Here is a 21,003-nt window from a genome sequence, read left to right on the forward strand (position 1 = left end):
TTAAAAAATTTTAGGTTTTCCTCACATTCATTCAGGATAGGGGCAGCATCAGAGGCAGCTAGAAGGGGATTTTCGGACAGGGTAATACAAAGTATGGGAAGGTGGAAATCAAAATGTTTTAAAGTGTATGTAAGGACTAACTTGTTTATTTGAATCCTTCAGGTTTTCAGCGAACAGTCTGGATCTTGGGCCACTCATTCATTTTTTGGGCGAGGAAAAGAGCTTCACATCGTATTTACAGTACAAATTTAGCACTACCTCTGGAGTTTAAATTATTTTGGAAAGGAATTAGAGGCTTGCAGTGGCACCAGCTGTACTTTCATTTGTCTAGATTGTTCCAAGTTTGGCCTCCTCCGTCCATCGTGGTTATTCACGCTGGGGGTAATGACCTTGGTAATATTAAAACTTTGGACTTACTATTTAAGATTAAGAGAGATTTGCATTTATTTTCCCTCTCGTCTCCAGGGACAGTGGTGGTATTTTCTGAAATAGTTCCTCGGCTTCCTTGGCTTTCCTCATCGCAGAGGAAAGTCATGGAGAAGATGAGGAAAAGGGTAAATAGGGCAATGGAAAAGTTTATGCCGTCTATTGGCGGCTTGTCCTATAGGCATGTGGATCTGGAGGGTGGCATCCAGGGGCTCTATCGCCAGGATGGCATTCACCTTTCAGATGTGGGGATTGATATTTTAAATCTAGGGCTGCAGTGTAGCATTGAAAGGGCCGCGGTGGTGGGGTAGGGCCGTCCTTGTTGCTCAAGCCCGGCTGGTGGGGACATTGTATTTCGTATGGTATTTTATGTTTATTGTTGCTCGAGTTGTTTTATAACTGAGCAATTATAAGTTATTTCAGTTTGAGTGTTTTTACAAGCAAGTAATTGATGATTCAATTGAATTGAATGATTTAACTATTCAAAGTAATTGTTATGATTTTATTTATTTAAACCAATAAAGAGTGCCGCGGCCTTTTCTTTGCCAAAACTGGGGTCAGTGTTATTATTCTAGTTAAGTTAAGTGAGATTATGCGGGAGTGTGGCCTACAATTCCATATAAAAGGGGGCACATTATGTGGCCACTTGTGTGGGATTGTGGCCACCATTAGCAGTTCTGTCAGGTAAGCATAGGGGTATAGGTTTACAGGTTTAGGCTAGTAGGAGGTTAATTTTACCTGAGCATACAGCAGGTATCCGCCAATCGGTGTGCAGGGAAGGTTCTAGCAAGCTGGGGCAGAGGCTTTATAAGCTTGGTTTGGGCTGGGGTGCTTCCTTTTGCACCGAAGAGCACAAAGAAGAAAGTTCCCCGCCCCCCCCTCCCTTTGTCGCGTGCACCTTTGTGTGGTTGGGTCACCCTAGTATACTAGGGGGGACATTGTATTTCGTATGGTATTTTATGTTTATTGTTGCTCGAGTTGTTTTATAACTGAGCAATTATAAGTTATTTCAGTTTGAGTGTTTTTACAAGCAAGTAATTGATGATTCAATTGAATTGAATGATTTAACTATTCAAAGTAATTGTTATGATTTAATTTATTTATTTAAACCAATAAAGAGTGCCGCGGCCTTTTCTTTGCCAAAACTGGGGTCAGTGTTATTATTCTAGTTAAGTTAAGTGAGATTATGCGGGAGTGTGGCCTACAATTCCACATGAATGTAACTAATACTAGCTAAACGTAGATAAATGAGAACTTTTATAGATGTGTTACAATTTAGTATTTTTTCACAAATATATCAAATTGCTTCCTTGTTTACCGTATACTTATTATCTGACTGTACATATCACTATCATGCCATTAATTGATGGAAAATAGATGCTGGATAAACAAGGAGACATAATCTCTCCTTTAAACAAAACCTGATTTACAATTTAAAATGTTAAAAAAAAATATAGAGCTGATGGCTAGACACTGGTGGTGAACGGAGGTTCCTTCGATGGCTGCATGGGCTTGTGAAATGGATAATATTGATCGTGTAGATCACATGATCGCCTGGGATGAGAACCAACCTTAATTGTATAACTGTATATGTAAGGCCTGGTCTTTGATATTCTACCAATTTTAACTTCTTTGTCTCTACACCACTGTGAGACATAGCCAACTCTGTTGTCCCCCCCCGTTTTCTCCTTCTCGTGTGTATTTTTTATTATTTTACTATTATTTTATTTCTGTGTCTTCGCTTTTGTTTCCTCACTTTTTTTCTTCTTCTTTTGTACTGCAATTACCAATACTTGATGGATGTCAGGCCATCTTTGCCTGGCCTGAAAGACAATTGTCTACCTACTTATTATTATTCTTGTTTGAACAGAATAAAGGGCCATACACACTATAAGATTTTCTGAAGACTTTTTCCTTTAGACTTACCAAAACCATATAATATGAGGTCAAACCTAAACACTTTCATTTTGTATGCAATCTGGCAGGCCCTTGCACTACATAGAAAAGGTAAATCTGAAGGAAATCTAACCACAAAAGTTGGATGGTGTGTATCCAGCTTAATTTATGTATGTTAATTTATGACTGGCCCTGTCTCAGGACTAGCAGGCTTCATCTGCTGAGAATTATGGCTTAGTTTAATGTCTGCATTGCTATCCATTATTTTCTCTTTAATTTATTGACTTTTTCACATTTCTGTGCTGTATACATTATGATACACTTATTGGCTGTCATTTTACTATGGTCTCTGATGTTTGTATTCTTTGCAAACTTTCAATATACGAGTTTAAACATGAATGCATGATTAGGGCATGCACTGTTTCACTTTTTTTCCCACAACTTTAAAGCCACAATCCTGTTTTGCCTGTAATTTTATGATTGCTATGAATAACGTTTGTAAAAAATATATTTTTTAAGAAATAGGAAGTTAAATTTCTAACCTTAACCTGGTTTATTTATTTTTTCTGGCCCGCAGTATTAGCAGATGGTGAATTCATCTGTACAGTGTATACACATATACAGAGTACATAGATATTTGATTTTTCATAAAGAAGATCTCATATTTTTCCATATTTATTTTAGATCTGTTCCTGTACAAGTGAAGATATCCCTGAACTGAAGCTATGGCATCTGAGGTAATATTTTGATTTTGGATATGAAAAGGCTTCCTTCTTTAATACAGTTTAGGTTCATTTTTGATAGCTAGAAATTTATCAATTTCTTTCTAAAAAGAAACATTAAAATGGTGGCAGAGCTGATTGCTAAATATAACCTATTAATTATTTCTTATGCTGGCCATACACTGTTTGAATTTCACTCTGCTCTGCTTGCCAAGCCAATTGTTTGTTTGTCAAAGAAGCCTGTTGGAAAATTTTCAGCCAAACAGGGGCTACATCCCATCAGATGCAGCTGGTATTCAACTATTTTGACAACTGGCAAGGCCAGCTATCTATATACAATAGCCACAGGAGGAGATTCATTCATGCGCACTGTATAGTATGGATGGAGGAATCCATTCATTTTTATTTTTATTTATTCTTTGTTCAGTGTGCAGGCTGAACTAGAAAAAACTATCAGTGCATAGCCAGCTTTATTGATTGAGGTTCGCAGGACTGGTAATATTGAAACTACCTGACCTACTAAACCAGAAGTGTTTTCTTTAACCACTTAAGCCCCGGAAGATTTTACCCCCTTCCTGACCAGGGTTTTTTTTTTTTTTTTTTTTTGCTGGACTGCGACATTGCGGCGGACAGATCGGACCCTTGACTAACATTTTTGACACATTTGGGGTTACCAGTGACATTACTGCAGTAATCACTGCTATACATATGCACTGTTACTGTAAAAATGACACTGGCAGGGAAGGTGTTAACTGTATTGGAGGGGTTAAGTGTGTCCTAGGGGTGTGTTTCTAACTGTGATGGGACATGTCTACTATTGTAAAAACAGAGATCAACGGTTCTACATAGTAGGGCCGTCTGATCTCCATTTTTACACAGGGGAGAATGACAGGCGGCTTGTTTACATCAGCTGCCTGCCTTTCTCCCTCTCTACCGACGATTGCGAGTGACCGGCGGACATCGGGTCCGCCGGTCACACGCACTGACTCCTTAGTGAACGAGCCTCGGCGGGCGCGCGCCTCAGCGGGCGCGCGCTCGCCCGCTATTGGCTCACAAGCCGGTGACGTGTATATATACGTCACTTTGCCTGGCCGGGGCTGACCGCCACAGTATATGTACTCTCGGCGGTCGGCAAGTGGTTAAACACCATGCTTTAGGGACCCCATCCGATTGAAAACAAATCTAGAACAAACGTCCCCCCAATAGAGCTTTTATAGTCACTCCCCTCTCCAGTGGCCCATGTCTTTTTTACCTTTTGTCTTTGTCTGTTTTTGTCACTTCTGGAAGTTTTCAAAAGACACCTGTGTCCATCACTGCACACGATGGTTTTCTCCTCTGACCCCCTACAGGACTCAGCTGCAACCCTTGGGAGCAACGCTTTACCAGGGCACAGCCGCCCATTACATTAAATGTGTTGCCATGCCTCCTAAAAAATGCAGGGAAAGGGTCCCTGCTCCATATTGTAAAATTGCAGCCCGTACAGAAAATGGAAGTGCGTTTCCCAGTTCGGGAAGTGATTCCTGCGATTTTCAGTGCGAGCAGGTACCATTAGGAATAATGAGACCCACACACACCTGCTTTTTTTTTTTTTTTTTCTGTGTGGGTGGTTGCGGCTGCGGTAACAGATGCAGACCCGCAGTGAGAACCACCCACACAAGTGTGAACCAAGCCTTATGTTGGGGTTGGAAGAAGGAGCCAGAGCATGTGGCTAAGGGTCTTAGTCGCTGAGGCTCAAAGGACTGGTAATATTTTACCTTCTAAAATAGAATTGTTTACTGTGATGACCATGCTTTTAGAAGAAATTCTGTCAGACTGAAAACAAAATGAGTAGAAACGTCCCTTCAATAGAAGAGTTTTTATACTCTCAATGTTTCTGGTGGCTCGTGTCTTCTTTTTTCTCTCCAGTGCTGCAGCCTCAGTAAATTTTGTCACTTCCAGGAGTGTGGGACAACCTGTGTCTCCTGTCCCCACCATGGTTCCATCCTCCAACTCCTTTGCCACTACAGGACTCAGCAGTGATGTAGAAGTTGGAGGAAAGAGCCACATCGCATGTCTAAGGGACACAAGCAGCAATAGTGTTCAGTGCCCAAAAAGCTTACAGAGGCTACAGTGCTGGACGGAAGGTAAGAGATACAAGCTGCCAGAGAAGTGAGTGAATATAAAAGCCCTTCTATTTCAGGGATATTTCTTCTGCCAGGGTTACTTAACCACTTGAATACCAGCCTTAACACCCTTTTACCATTACCATTTTCTGCACTGTCCATTTCACTGACAATTACTAGTTTGTGCCCAAAAAAAAAAAAATCTTAGTAAAATTGAATGGCTCAAACCCATTCATTCATTCCTATTTATACCTTGAGAACAAAATATCGCTCAGGTGTGGTATGTAATGGATAACTCGTAGGTGCTGACCCCGGCTCTCTACCACAGTGGTACCGCAGGTTATGATTAGGCACTCCTATGTGTGAAATATGTCAACTGTAACCTATCCTGTGCTATTGTCCCATGTTTGAAGAAAAAAGGACGTTTTATTGGATTACAACTGCGGTGTGTGACCAGTTTTCTTCTCATTTCCATTTATAACTTGCTTTGATTCCTCTCCTTTCACGTAAGGGGAAAGAGAGTTATCCTTAGTGTAAGCCCGTGGTGATTGGCAATCACAGGGTACTGAGCCACTTAGATTAGCTTGGTACACTGTGTCTGTGTACTGGGCCATCTAATTATGACTTGTTAAACAATAATTAGCAGGTAGCACAGCTATTTAAGCTGTTTTCTTCATCAACTTTATTAACCGCACTGGAAAAATAACAGTCACCAACGCATTGTTTATAAATGTACATTGATACAAAACGAGGTGAAGCCCAACTCCAGTAAAATGATAAAGTGCTCTCTTGCAATGGAACTGTTGATGCTTGTAATAGACTTCCAGCAGAGGTAGGTAGTCAACAGTAAGTAGATTCAAACATGCTTGGGATAAATAAACCTAGATCTATTCTCAGACAAAAAACGTTAAAGTAAAAAAAAAAAAAAAATGGGGCAGACTTGCTAGACCACTAGTTCTCTTTCTGCCATCACTCCTCTGTTTCCATGTACAGTAAGATGTTTAGGGAAAGTGATATTGTTTTTCTGAAATTATGTGATTAGGTTTAGAAACAAATCATTTTTGGCTATTTCTCTTTTTCATTGGATTTATACAGTGGTATTCAATAAATGATCTAAAAACAGTGTCAAATCTTCAGTTTTTGAGTACTGGTATTATTCATAAATTACATCCTTGACTTCTAAAAGGTCATACCTGGGCTGCTTTGGCCAGTGCAGGTTTTTTTTTTTTTTTTTTTTTTTTTTCCTCCAGTGCCCTTAACATGTACAATGCTGAGCATGCAGTGGGAAATGGCACACAAGCACATTCATTTAGTTACTGCTGAGATATAGTACAAGATAATGGTAGGAAACGTAATTAAAGGGCTAGTCCACTAAACCTTAAAGCGGTAGTATCCCGCTTTTTTCACTTTTACCTACAGGTAAGCCTATAATAAGGCTTACCTGTAGGTACAAATAATATCTCCTAAACTGGCACGGTTTAGGAGATATTTACAGTGCATGCAGCCGCTCGCGCGAGCGGCGCATGCGCTCTGAAGGTCCGGGGGGACCTTCAATTAACTTGCCGGGAGCTTGCCGGAAAAATCACTCCCGCGCGCATGCGCGGGAGTGACGTCATCGCGGCTCCGGCCAATCAGCGCGCCGGAGCCGTCTCTTCCGGCCAATCAGCGCGCCAGAGCCGCCAAACCCGGAAGAGACGACGAGGGATCATGGCAGCGCCCGCATCGATGTCCGGGGGTCCGTGTCGGGGCTTCGTTTTAAGGTAAGTTACACATAATGGGCTAGTATGCGATGCATACTAGCTCATTATGCCTTTGTCTTGCAGGTTTTTTTTTTTTATTTTATTTTTTATAGGGTTTACAACCGCTTTAAGCCTGGTACACACTATGAGATTATCGGATAAATAATCGTCCGCTTTTATTTTTATATTTTTTTTGCATGCTAGTCTTCATATTGAAAACTAATAGGTTACTAAAGTATGAAAATTCTCGTGCAACAGCAAAAAAATTCAGAAGTGATATAATGTATTTGTATTGTAGTTTCAGATGGAAACTGTACTGATTAAACTTAAATCGTACAATCTGGTATTGTACAAAAAAAATTTTCATGTTTGTCTCTTCGGAAAATTTTGGACGAAAGCTGTGTACTAACTATCAGATTATCGTTCAATCTGAACGTGTTTACAGGGCTTTACTTTTACCTTAATTATGGATTGGCTCTGATGAGCTAAATCACTCTCTGGCTCCTTATAAATCGTAGAAACCGCCATTAGTGTTTCCTGTTCTGCTCCCAAAAGACGCAATAGCCTCGTTCTCAGATGCAGAGGTTTTACCACTAGAATTCCTAAACAAGGTATAGGCATTTATGTACAAGGCGACTATTTTTGGATGGACATCTGTTTTAATGGAGACTTGGGGAAATGGGTTACATTTTTCTGTGCAACTCTTGTAAAGAACAGGTAACCATGCTGTGCGATTTTTGCCTTGTGATCAGGATTAAACAGTGAACCCTTTCTGCTTGGAAGATTTCGTATATTTATCTTAACCGCTTCACTGTGCTGGAACAGTAAGTACAAAACACCAGCTGAGTGCTTCTCAGTAGTTGTGTGCATTGTATTTGGTTTCATACTTCACAATGTTCTAGTCCTGAACAAAGCATGTAATGTGATGTAAAGCAGTCATGTAATATTTATGTACATACATGCCTATTCCCACATCTACAGTGGTTCCGATAGCTGGCCTTATATGCTGGCCATACACGTATAGATTTTAGTTTGGAAATTTTCATTTTAAGAAAATTTGTTTGATTTTCTAATCCTTAGTCGGGTCAGATCGATGTCTGTTTTAGACTGCAGTGACGGGGAAAATTCGAAGGAGCAGGCAGGAGGGAAAACTTTTCTCGATCAAATGAATTTTCGGGCAGTGTATGTGGTTATTGCTCAGAAATTACATTAATTTCAAAATTTGAATGTTTAAAGCAAAAGACAATTTTTGAACAACATTTGTCCATTAATCAAATGTTTAAAGAATTTTGGTACGACTGTTCGTATGAACATTCTCGTCCAAAAATGTATGGCCAGCATTCGACACTATGTAGACTGGTAACGTAGACATGATCTCATGGCCCTAAAGCACCTGTGCTGCACATGACTACACACAGACTATTGTACCAAACAACCAATTGTGTTTAGGTCAATGGAGCAAAGCAGTAGATGTGCACTGCAGACCCAATGACAATCCCACTAGTTAATATCATTAATGATCAGACCAGGTTTTCTGACCAGTCCACTAGCTAATCTTCCCCTAGAAGCCTCAGCCGGTGCTGTCTTTGGGTTCCTCATAAGGCTTTAGGTCATGGGTGTCCAACCTTTTGGCTTCTCTTGGCCACATTGAGTGTAGAGAAATGTTCTCGGGCCGCATATAAAATATAAACTATAGTTAAGGTATATAAGTAATAAACCGCCGCCGTGCCCTTCCCACGCTGCTGCCCCCCCCCCCAAGCACTAATTTAACACAACTAGAGGATGATCCCTTCCGAGGCAGCCTCTGCCTACCGTAAGTTGGAAGCCGCTGTGTCCGTGCCCCTGACCCGACTTCCTTCTTCCCCATCAAAAAAAATAAAAATTGTCAGGGGGCAGTGGGCCGCATTGCCTGGGGCTCTGGGCCGCATGCGGCCCCCGGGCCGCAGGTTGGACATGCCTGCTTTAGGTAATCACCCAGTCCAGCTGAAAACAGTAGACGGCCATGGATGTCAATGGCCACCCCATCAGTTCTGGGCAACTGCACATTTGACATCAAATTTTGCTACCTATTTAAAAAGATATTCTTTAGATGTAGAACATCTATGATTAATTTTACTAACATATTTTCAAGAATAAAAATATATTTATTCTTCTTGCAATGGACAGTAATGTCAATGTTATCTGGTCTTGAATCTTTACACAGGTTGTTTTTATGGAGAGAAAAAAAAATATATATATATATATATGTGTATTTTTGTCTTTAAAAACAGAGATCACAGCAAAACATAGTGATCTGGGCCATTTACTGTCACAAGTTTAAAATATGAAAAAGAGACACGATAGCAACTCACAAACAATAAATGAATTAAAAGGAGAAAAGAGAGCCTTAAAAATGGAACCTGACATATAGACCAGAAGAAGATCAAGAAAACCGGAACAGAAGGAAGAATCTGAGAATACTTGGCCTACCAGAACCGATACATGGAGAGGACCTAACAGAAAAGGAGGAAAATCTTTAACCCACTATTAGGTAGAGGAGAAGCAGAACAGATAAAAATAGCGTACACAGGATTAGAACATCAAAAACGCATCCCAGTGAAGGCACCAAGATATGTAATTATAAGATTTCAGAGCTATGAGAAAAAAAAAAAAAACTGGGAGTGTCTGAAAGGAAAGACACCAATAAAATATGAAAGTGTCAACCTCCAGATCTTTGCAGACCCGTCACAGGAAACACTAAGAAGGAAACTATTGAAACCACTCTTGGAGCTGATGAAAAACCAGGACATCCGGTACTACTGGTGTTTCCCAGCATATCTGGTAGCCGGACAAATGGACCTAAGGCAACACTGAGATTCCCAGAAGAATTGCAAGGCTTCTGTAAAAAAAATTGGAAATCCCCATACTAAACATACTAGGTTGGTCTGCAGATAAGATATAAGTAGCAACCCGAAGAGCAATGGCAACCGGCCTCTAGAACAAGAAACTGAACCTTGAATTCGAAGGAATGATTGGGTCACAATAATTGCTAGGAGAGGATTTTGCTGGACAGGGAGTGGAAGGGGAAAAAAAACAAAAAAAAACTGGTGACCCTGGTCATACAGTGGATCATGGACCTTAACCCCAAGGATAGGGGGGACAGATCCAACGAGTGCACTGGATAGAGCACCACCCAGCAGTAAAAAGAGCAGAGGGCAAGGAGGTCCCCAAAATAAATAATATTCAAAGTTCGAGCTGGAGGACAGAAAGGTAGACCCGGAGGGCCGATATACATTTTTGAAAGGTAATCTGCAGGGGATGGACTATACATTGGCCAACCTTTTACTGTCCTAACAAAAATCCAAAGAGTTACTTTAAAGAGGTTTTGGGAAAGTTAATGGAATTTAAGAAAGGAGTACAAATTTTAGCAGGAGATTTCAACTTCTGTATGGACCCACAAATGGATAGTGCGCCGCATACACTGGGGGGCTGGAGATCACAAATTAAGTGCGATATGGAAGAAACGATTCCAACACCAACAAAATGTGTGGAGAGCTCAACATCCCCGGGTAAAATATTACCCATTCCACTCACGTACTCACGATTAGACTACATTTTATTGGAACATAGAGCCTTGGAATCAGTGGTGAAATCATCAATTGAGATAACATTGTTGTCAGATCATGCCCCAGGAATAGTAAGGATAAGTCTTACAGGAACATAAAATAGAAGATGCATGTGGAGGTTGAATGAGGAACGGATACAGGTTACAGAAATAGTCCCCTGAGGTCTCAAAAGCCACAATTTGGGAAGCTCACAAAGCCTCTATTAGAGGAGTGTTGAACTCCATAGCAGCAAAAAAAAAAAAGAAATAAAAAAGCAAGAGAAAGGAAAAGATTAATAAAAGAAATATACAAGCTGGAACAGATACATAAAAATAGAGAAAGAGATCAATTAAAAGACTTAATGGAACAACAAACAAGACAGGTTTTTAATAGAGTGGCGAAAGACAAGTATAAAATGAGGGAATAAACCAGGAAAACATCTTGCTAGAACTCTAAGGGTCCATGTACATGGGACGTTGTTAAAAGTCCCTTTGAATGCTGGAATTTTTAGGACGTTTGAAACGTCCGTTCGGTCGCGTTTGTACCCGCGTTTAGTGGGCGTTTGCGAGCGTTTGCGTTTAGAACCGTTCCTAGAGGTCAAAAAAATTATTCCCCTTTAAAATGGAAAAACGCGAATGCCAAACGCGGGTCATCGCGTTCGGTCGCGTTTTTGCGTTTGAAACGCCGGGAAACACACGTTCGAACGCAAATAATTGCGTTCTAAAAAAAGTCCCTGAACACAACTGCCCAGCAAACGACCTGGTGTACATGGACAGATAAGATAAAATGTAGATGGGTTCAGGGGCTTCTAAAAAAAAAAAACGCCCAACTGCTCCTAAACGGCCATTTCCAGCGTCCCGTGTACATGGAGCCTTAGAAATATAAAAAAATAAATAAATAAATAAAAAATCAAAAAAAAAAATCACTAAACTATATAGAAAAGATGAAAAATAATAAAGGAGAGATGGTTTACACAACAGAAATTGCAAAGATCTTCCATAGTTATTACAGCGCTCTCTATTCAGAGAGACAAAGGGAGACTAGGGAAGCAGCAAAAGAAAGGAAACAAAAAATACAGGAATATATATATATATATATATATATATATATATATATATATATATAAAGAAAGCCAAGATTACCAAAAGTTCCAGTAGAAAACTGCAGGACTTAAAAGACCCAATAACACAAGAATAGAGCAAAATGGCAATAAACAATACACCAACTGGAAAGAGTCCAAGACTCGACAGATTCAAAATAAGATATAAAAAAAAAAAAAAAAAATTTAAAGAACAATTCGTACCAAAAATTTGTAAGTACTTTAATAAACTAGGGGAAGGGGAGGAAATGAGGAGGGAGTCGTTACTGGCACATTGTAACATTCATACACAAGGAGGGGAAAGAATAAACACTATGCTCCAGTTACAGACCAAAAGCACTACTAAAGGCTAACACAAAAATATACAAAAGTGTGTGTGTATGTATGTATGTATGTATGTATATATATATATATATATATATATATATATATATATATATATATATATATATATACATACGTACACACACACACACGTACGCAAAGTGTGTGTTAACAAGATTAAAAGAACTGATGCCGAAGTGGATCCATATGGAACAAACAAACAGGGTTTATACCAGGGAGAGAAAGTAAAGGTAATGGGATAAAAACATTATTAATGCTGCAAAAAGAGAGAAGCAGAAAATCCCCAGCTCTATTCTTATCGATAGATGCAGATACAATAGAAAATTTAAAAGTGGGTCCAAAAATGGTTTGATGGATTAAAAAACCTATACAACCCCCCTACAGCATCGGTCAACGTAAATGGAAGTATGTTGCCATCCTTTGAAATGTTCAATGGAACAAGACAAGGATGCCCGCTCTCGCCCCTCCTATATGTACTTTCATTGGAGCCTTTGTTGGCGACTATAAGGAACAATGTGGATATTGGAGGGGTGAAAATGGGAGAAGAGGAACATAAGGTGGCAGCATATGCAGACAACATCCTGATTTAAGGCCCGTACACACGTACCGATCGTCGGCATACAAACGTCGGCGGACGAAAGATCTGCCGATTGTACGCGTGTTAGTATGGTGCCTCCGACAGATGTCTGCGCACAATCCGCGGACAAAAGTCTTTCTTGCAAACATGAAAATTTTTGTCTGCGGACACCAGAACGGACGATTGTTCGCCTGTCAGTACACAATTCGGCCGACACACAGCTACAAATCCCAACACGCATGATCAAACCAAATGAGTTCCCGGAAGAATTTTCTCTAGTAAACTCAACATTTTATTCAGAAAGAACTTTCGGCTCGCGGAAGTCCAAGAAATAGGTGAAATGCGGAGCACATGCTCATCTTGATAAATGTGAGAAGAAGGAAGATGCTGCTCATAATGCCATACTTTTCTAATAAAAAGGCATGTGTTCTGTTATGATGAAGATAATGTTTGTCTATTCTATCTGTTCTATCAAATTTTTAATAAATAATTTGAACTCTTCACCATTATTTTTGTATTTTCACACCAAAGATCTAACTATTGATATGACCCTTAATTCTTGTATGAATTAATGTCTAAAACATATTTTTCAGGTTATGCACAATATTAAACATGTTAACAAATTCAGATAGGCCATTTTTTATTTTCATTTTCTTTATTTTTTGTATCTCAGCAAAAAAAAACAAAGAAAACATCAATACTTTCCGTATAACTAAACATAAAAAAGGTCCATTTGGACAAAATTAAAATAGAAACTGGCAAACAGGGGTAAAATAAATAATAGGGGGTTACAAAAATTAAAGTTGCTGGTAACTGAAATCAGGTTGCCATGAGGGCAGGTTTGGATCCTGCTGGCCATATTGCCACTGGCCATGTGGCATTTGGCGAGGTGGTGGGTGTTGTGGAGGTGGAGGGCACGGGTGCTCCTGGCATGCATGGCTGTGCTCATTAAGGATCCCGTTTTCAGCCTTTTGCAGCACATCGAGGATAATTTTTCTGGCATACTGACACTGCCTGAGGTCCACCTTATCCAAAATTTTTGCCGTCATGTTGCCGAAGGACTCATTGGCCTCCGGTTTCCGACGTAGGGCTATGGTGGCCTCCTGGATAAATTCGTCTGTGATATCATCCACGTGCTTCCTCTTTTGCCTCCGTTTGGCAGGAGGAGGTGGTGGTGGAAATAGTTCCACAGGCTCCTCAGGCTCCGCAGGCTCCCCAGGCTCCTGGCTGCAACCTGGCTCCTCCTCAGTGACACTTCCCTGTTGATGAAATGAACAATTGATTAGAATGTTAAAGTGTATATAAAAATGCATGTTTGTTATATTATTGTGAACAAATAGCAGACTTTACATACAGTGGCGTATCTAGGGTCTCCAGTGCCCTTGTTGAGGAGCTGTATTTGGCAACAACCCACCCCCCCAAAAAAAAATTAAAGGGCATTAAAAGTTTCTAATTTGCCCCTTGTTTGCCCAGTGTAGAGCTCTCTAGTGGGCAATCATTGTCTCAGGTGTGAAAAAGAAAGAGAGGGTTGAGAGCTAGAGAGAGGGAGAGAAAGAGGGGGTGTGAGAGAGAGAGGAGGGGGTTGCAGAGAGAGAGGGGCCTGAACTTGCAGAGGGCTTGATGTAGGGCATTGAGGGTGAAGCAGTGCAGGGAAACAGGAATAAGGAAGCCACCTGCCTTGCTGACCCAGAGTGAGAGACCAGAGACATGGAAGCAAGGATGGATGGATCATTTGCAGGAGCTGTTAGTTTTGTATTAAAAAAGGTTGAGCCAGAGGAATGCTGAGGCTACAGCAGTGTTTGTAAGACCAGAGGTGTGCTGGGGATGCAGCAGTGTTTGTAAGACCAGAGGTGTGCTGGGGATGCAGTGAGAGGCAGTCTCAGTCTCCTGGTCTTTTGGCTCAGCTGCTCTCAATGTTTTACACCTGCATGAAGCAGCTCTCAATGTTTTACACCTGCATGAATCCGCCTGCAAACTGGGGGTTCTGGGGTGTGCAGGCTGAGTGGATTGTTAAAATAAACAATAAAACAATGCCAATGTTTTTGTGACCCACCCCCCTTGGCCTGCGCCCCTGGCGGTTGCCTGTCATGCCAACCCCTTGCTATGCCCGTTTACATAAAGGGTCAATTATGGTTTAGCTTATAATTTTGTTACATGATTACATTTTAGCAGACAATATATTGTGAAATGCCATACCTGAGTAAAACTCTCCTCCAGGAAATCCTCATCCTGGCTTGGATCAACCGACACTGAGCCCTCTGCCGATGTAGAAGGCAGTGTTGAAATTGACGGCCTGGATTCCATGGTGTCTGCCAGGAATCGCATGTTATCATAGTACCACAGCCGTGGTACATATACATTCCGTGCACCTGCTCCAGACTGGGTGGACTCCTCTATTTTTTTTAACTCCCGCCTGTCGGCAGTGCGAATGCTGTTTATTTTTTTGCGTATATAATTAAAATTTGCCCCAGGACAGACGGGCTTGTAGAAGGCCACCAAATGTTCCATGGCCTGTTTTTTGAGTTTTTTATTTTTATAATCTGCGGACTTCACTTGCCACAAACACGGCAGTTGCCTGAACTCATCAATAAAACTTATTAGAAAGTTGTGGCTGGTGTAATTGTCCACCATATTGCAGGACAGTATATGCCTGCAAGACACAAAACATATTAAAAGAGCATGTATTTTGGCACATAATAAAGATATTCCTAATAAAAGCTGTATAGGGCCCAAAACACACACTTTCTATTAAAAGAGTCGTACCTTTGTTTGTGGGGAAAAGTCGTGATTCGCCGCTCGATCGTGCTCCAACTCTCGATATGTCCGCTAGCGAATCGTCGGCCGAACGATCTGGCGTCCTTTAAATACAGCGCAGGCGTCAACTCCTCCTCCAGTGGCGGGCTTGTGCAGGGGTGTGTACGTGCCGAAGATCAGGCCTACATGCGACACTCACACCTGAAGCAGTGGAAAAATCTTGTAATCAAGAATAATTTCTCAACAATCTGGGAGCTCAATTAGTGTGGGCCGAAGTGATTGGGCCACCCGAAAATCAAGGGCTACACCCATGTCAAAGCCAGAAATGGTGGAGATGGTCTCCATTTTAGAAAAAATGGACTATGATGGCAAGTTGGCAAATTACGATCGGCCCAATGCCAGGAAAGATGGCATCATGGATAAGGTGGTGGCCTGTTTGGTAAAAAAATTCGGTGTGGAGCGATCGAAAGATCAGATTCGTAAACGGTGGTCTGACCTGAAACACCGTGAGCAGGATCAGCTTTCCCAAATCCATCGGATTTTGAAAAAAAGTAAGTTTTTTTTTTTTTTTTAATCATGCAATATGTTTTTTATAATTTGGTGTATGTTGTATTAACATGTCTAGATTATAATGTCTATGTAAAAAGTTAGATTACTCATTTTAGTTGTCATGTCGTGATTTGATCGATCTATTGTTGATGTTTTAGTATATGACATTAAAAGTCAGGAAGCCATAGTTAAAAATATATGTATTGTGTTGCAACGAACGTTCTTTCCTGCACGAATCTTCTCAGCAAACATTCCTATTAATCACAGATTATTATTCAAACCTTTAAATAGGAGAAAAACGTAAACTCCGTGCCAAACAATGGGAAAGGAGGAGGAGAGGTTTGGCAGCTCCATCGGCAGTTGTGGAAGAAGAGGAGGACATGGGCCCAGATGGTGGCACAGATTCGACTAAAGGTAATTGGTTCCTATGCACAGTCAAACATTAATGTACCATATTTTTCGTAGATAACCATGTACATGTCTTCATATTTGTTACTAAAAGAGCTATCAAGCAGGGCACCATGTCCTAACAAATGTACCTCTTGTGACTTTTATGATATGGCCAATGTTTTGTATTATGTAGATGAAGACATTATGCCTGAGGTGATTCTGGTGGAGTCAACAAGTGACCAGACACCAGAGCAACAAGAAGGTTGGTAGTCACAGATTTTTGTGTAGTGGGATCATAGAAATATGTGTATTTGCAATGATTGTTTAACCTTATATTCTTGTATTCCCTTACAAATTTACATTGCAGATGTTGCATCATGCCAGGATGTGGCATCCCCAGCCATGTCAGAACCCCGATCTCCTGGCAACTTGGCAAGCAGCGTGGAAGCCACTTCCGAAACTGTGGAGGAACCAGGACCAAGTGTCCAAGAGCCAATTGTGTGCCCACGTAGGTTTTTTCAGAATGATTTTTATCAGTGTTATTTTTAGCCTCCAATTTACAACACTAGTTCCCTATGGGAGCCTCTTTATTTGAATGGAAGTCGCACCGTAAGTCGGATCAGGATGCTCTGACTTGCTGGGCCACTTGCGTTGTGAAGATTTTTGAGGGGGAACTACACCAAAAAATTGAAGAACCCACCGTGGGTGTCCCCCCAAGTTCACAACCAGGCCTTTTGTGTGTGGTATTGAGTTTGAGGGTATGCCCACAACAAAAAGACAGCGTGGGTTACCCCCAAAACCCCTACCAGACCCTTATACAAGCATGCAGCTTGTCAGGCCAGGAAAGAGAACGAGCAAGCGGAACAAACACCCCCTGGACCACAGCAGGACACATGCCCTCAACATGGGGGGGTTTTGTTGCTTTGGGCCAGGGGGCCTCTGCACCGCACACCCAAAAGCACCTTACTCCCATGTAGAGGAGGACAAGAGCCTCATCCCCACAACCCTGTCTGGTGGTTTTGGGGGGTCATGCGGCCAGGGGGTTCCTAGGACTTTGGAAGCAACCTTCAACAAAGGGTGGCCCCCAGATCCCGGACACCAATCACTGTGTGAATGGGTATGGGGTACATAGTACCCCTACACATTAACCACATAAATGGAAGTGTATGTGAATAACGACAGGAGACGTTTATGAAATGTTCTTAAATATCTTCATCCGGTCTTCTCCACTCTGCTCTTTGGATCTTCTCCTCTCCACTCTTCTGCTGTGCAATCTTCTGCTCTTATGTTGTCTGCTCTTTTGCCTTAGGTTCTGCTTCTTCCTCCTGTCCTCATCTGATGCTGTTGCCGTGCATTCTGCCCGTCTCTGGTCTCTGCAGCTTAATATATATACATTACGACCATGCCCTCACAATGACGTCATCATGCGTTCACACCCCTAATGAATATATAGTAAGCTCAGGAGACCGGCAGAATCATCAGCAACAGGATCAGAGGAGGACAGGAGGAAGAAGAAGAGCCTAGGGCAAAAGAGCATAAGAACAGGGTAGGTATTAACTCGAGAGTAATTAAAAATAACCTGGACACCAAATGTTTCTCTATTATGACCTCATGTAGGTGATTCACATTGACTCAGTTGTATATTTTTTTACAGATCATGATTTACCTACTTGCACTTTAGCAAAACTAACCCGTGAGGCACTCCAATGTTGCTCATACCTCGAGCAAATCAAGGAAACAGCAACGGCATTGCAATCAAAAATGCGAGATTTTGTCGACATGATTGCCAAATTTTAAAAAGTTTTTTTTTATGTTTTTATTGGTTCCTTTTCTTACAAAAGTTTTGTAATATTTTATGATATTTTGATGGCACTCAGTTGTTAAGAGTGTACCCACGTTTGGGAAAAAAAATTGAAAACACACTAACCCTAACCCTAACCCTAACCCTGTGAATGTTTTAAAAAAAAAAAAATTTTGTACATTCAACAATGTGTGTTCCATTCTTTATTTGACTTTCCTTGGGGGGTCGAGATCTAAAGCTGTGTAAAGAAGCATTACATGTATGATGGCTGTCCTATTCCCATATTTACATGTTAATGACAGCATTTTGGACACTGCCATATGCGAGTTGCTGGAGGTGGCAATGAAATGTTAAAGATCCCAACCGTTTATACGCATATCACAGTGCGATCTGACATTTCATACAGGATTGGATCATACAAGTGTGAACGACTGTGCAATCCTATCCTGATGCAGCTGAATAAATGCATCATGTGCGACTTTTGTGCGAGTGTTGTGCGAATTGAGACATACACTTTGTATGGCTACATTCACACTGAACACGCACACAAGTCGCACATGACCCTTTATTTCTGATGTATCAGGATTGGATGGCATTGTTCTTCAGACTTGTGTAATACAATCCTGTGGAAAAAGTAAGTGTCGGGTCACCCTTATGCGATGCAGGAAGGATGCAAAGTCGCAGACTTCCCGCATTGCATAAGTTTGACTCAACACTCAAGGTACTAGCAGTCCTAGTATTCAATATGGCATTGATATTGGCAGTAGAAATCAGTGTAGGGAGATCAGTGTAATCTATAGTGTATTGCTTTTTCGTTGCTCTAGTTCACTTTCCATTACTTATATATATATATATATATATATATAACACTTTGAGATGAACAATGATCAAGTTTCACATAACACTGACATATCCTAACATTGGTGGGCAGTGAGAAGGATGTAATAAATGAACACAACATAACAGGTGTAGGTACGTTGTTAATACCCTAATGTATTATATTAAATATATAGTATGGGCAACTTCTGGACAAGAACCACCAATGTAAGGTGACATTAGATGAACCTTGGGTGTGACCTAGTTCTCAATGTGACAGGGTTTGTGTACATTTTGTGGGGTGCAGAAGGCCCTTGTATTTACACCACTGGCTCAAAAATAACACATGGCCATCATCACTTTGGATCAGCTGGTGAGAGACTACAGTCAAGAAACACACTGATGAATGTATTAACCCTTCCAAAGTCACACATATATAACACATGATTAACCCTAATAATTGTGTTTGGCATATGTGCCCAAATGATTAGAATCCACAATACAGAATCATTGCAATTTTTTTTTTATGTGTGGAAAAATAAGATATCTCTGACATTTATCTTGTGTGTCCAATCTTTAACAAGATTAATGGGTGTGTGACAGTGATTGCTGCCAGGACACAGCTCCTCTCCCCACGAAATAGTCCAGATATTCCTGGCGGATCTGACGGGCCCTGTGTGATGCCAATGCTGACCGTCCAACTTCCATTGACGTCATGGACTCCACTTGGTTAGAAGGTTGGGCCTCTCCACTTGTACCTGGCATAGCAGGGTCAGTATCCAGTTGCTGCAATACATAATTTTGTGCATTCCTGCGTAGGAAGTTGTGCAAAATGCAGCAACACAAGACCACATTATCCACTTTGTACAGTGCCAGGTTTATGGACGTCAGGAATATCCGGAACCGGTTGGCCATTATCCCGAAGGCATTCTCCACAACTCTGCGAGCTCTGGACAACCGGTAGTTGTAAATCCTTTGGTCGGGGGTGAGGTTCCTCTGAGGGTAGGGCTTCATGAGATGCTCCCCAAGCGCAAAAGCCTCATCTGCGATAAACACAAAGCTCATACCCTCAACAGTTTGCTCCCTGGATGGCAGGTTCAGAGTGCCGTTCTTTAGACGACGAGCGAACTCCGTCTGATCAATAACTCCCCCATCCGAATTGCGGCCATTTTTGCCAATATCCAAATAAATAAACTCATAGTTTGCATTAACTATGGCTAGCATGACTATACTAAAAAAACCTTTATAATTATAATAAAATGTGCCGGAATTCGGAGGGGGGACAATGCGGACGTGCTTCCCATCAATAGCACCCCCACAATTGGGAAAATTCCACTTCTCCAGAAATTGATCAGAAATCTCCAGCCATTGCTCTGCGTTTGAAGGAAACTGTGGGGAAAAAAAAAAAAAAAAATTAGTGCTTGAGCACATCACATTATGAATTACACACACAGTTGTCTGTTAAATGCTTATGCAACTTGCTAAAAAAATAAACAACAGGAAGGCAAAGGTTTGGATATGGGGATGTAATATCTACATACATTTATTTTCAACCTCCTATTGTTCTTATATTGTAAAGGGCCATACACACTAGAAGATTCTCTGAAGACTTTTTCGTGCAGATTTACCTTTTCTATGTAGTGCAAGGGCCTACCAGATTGCATAGGATTTGAAAGTGTTTGTTGGACCTCATATTATTTGGTTTTGGTAAATCGGAAGGATAAATTGTTCTGACAATCTTCTAGTGTGTATGGCCCATTATACTCACCAGCTAGAGCTGATATTTACAAACTACGGCCATCCAGCTGTTGCAGAACTACACATCCCATGAGGCCTTGTAATTCTCTGACATTCACAGACATGACTAGGCATGATGGAAATTGAAGTTCGTGAACAACTGGTGGGCCATAGTTTGAAGACCTCTGAACTTGAGCTTTGGTATATGCTGACTTGGAGATTTAGCATGTGGGTGGGGGATGGGTAAGTAAAACTGGGCATTTATACATCAATAAGGGCTTGTGGTCAGTGAAGGTTTTAACATCATTACATAAACATACAGAATCATAGGTGGGAATGGATGGACTGATGTATTTTAGATAAATCATTAACTAGGTACTAAAACATTGGCCAAGGAATAATTGTTTGAGGGAAAGCAATAAAATTAGATAAATTCGACATACTGTTAACAGGCAATGCGTTTAGG

General features: G+C 41.0%; 1 protein-coding gene across 1 annotated transcript in view; it reads left to right on the forward strand.

Moving 5' to 3' along the window:
* The window catches only part of ASL (argininosuccinate lyase), an 81,411-nt gene that overhangs the window by 7,020 nt on the left and 53,388 nt on the right, over positions 1-21,003 (forward strand). Inside the window, exon 2 of the mRNA XM_082246870.1 lies at positions 3,007-3,059. Within this exon, the coding sequence (XP_082102996.1) occupies positions 3,048-3,059 (12 nt within the window). The 5' untranslated portion in view covers positions 3,007-3,047. The remainder of the gene's footprint in view (positions 1-3,006; positions 3,060-21,003) is intronic.

The sequence above is a fragment of the Pelophylax lessonae genome, assembly GCF_965119305.1.
Source record: "Pelophylax lessonae genome assembly, chromosome: 2".
In the NCBI taxonomy this organism is placed as follows: Eukaryota; Metazoa; Chordata; class Amphibia; order Anura; family Ranidae; genus Pelophylax; species Pelophylax lessonae.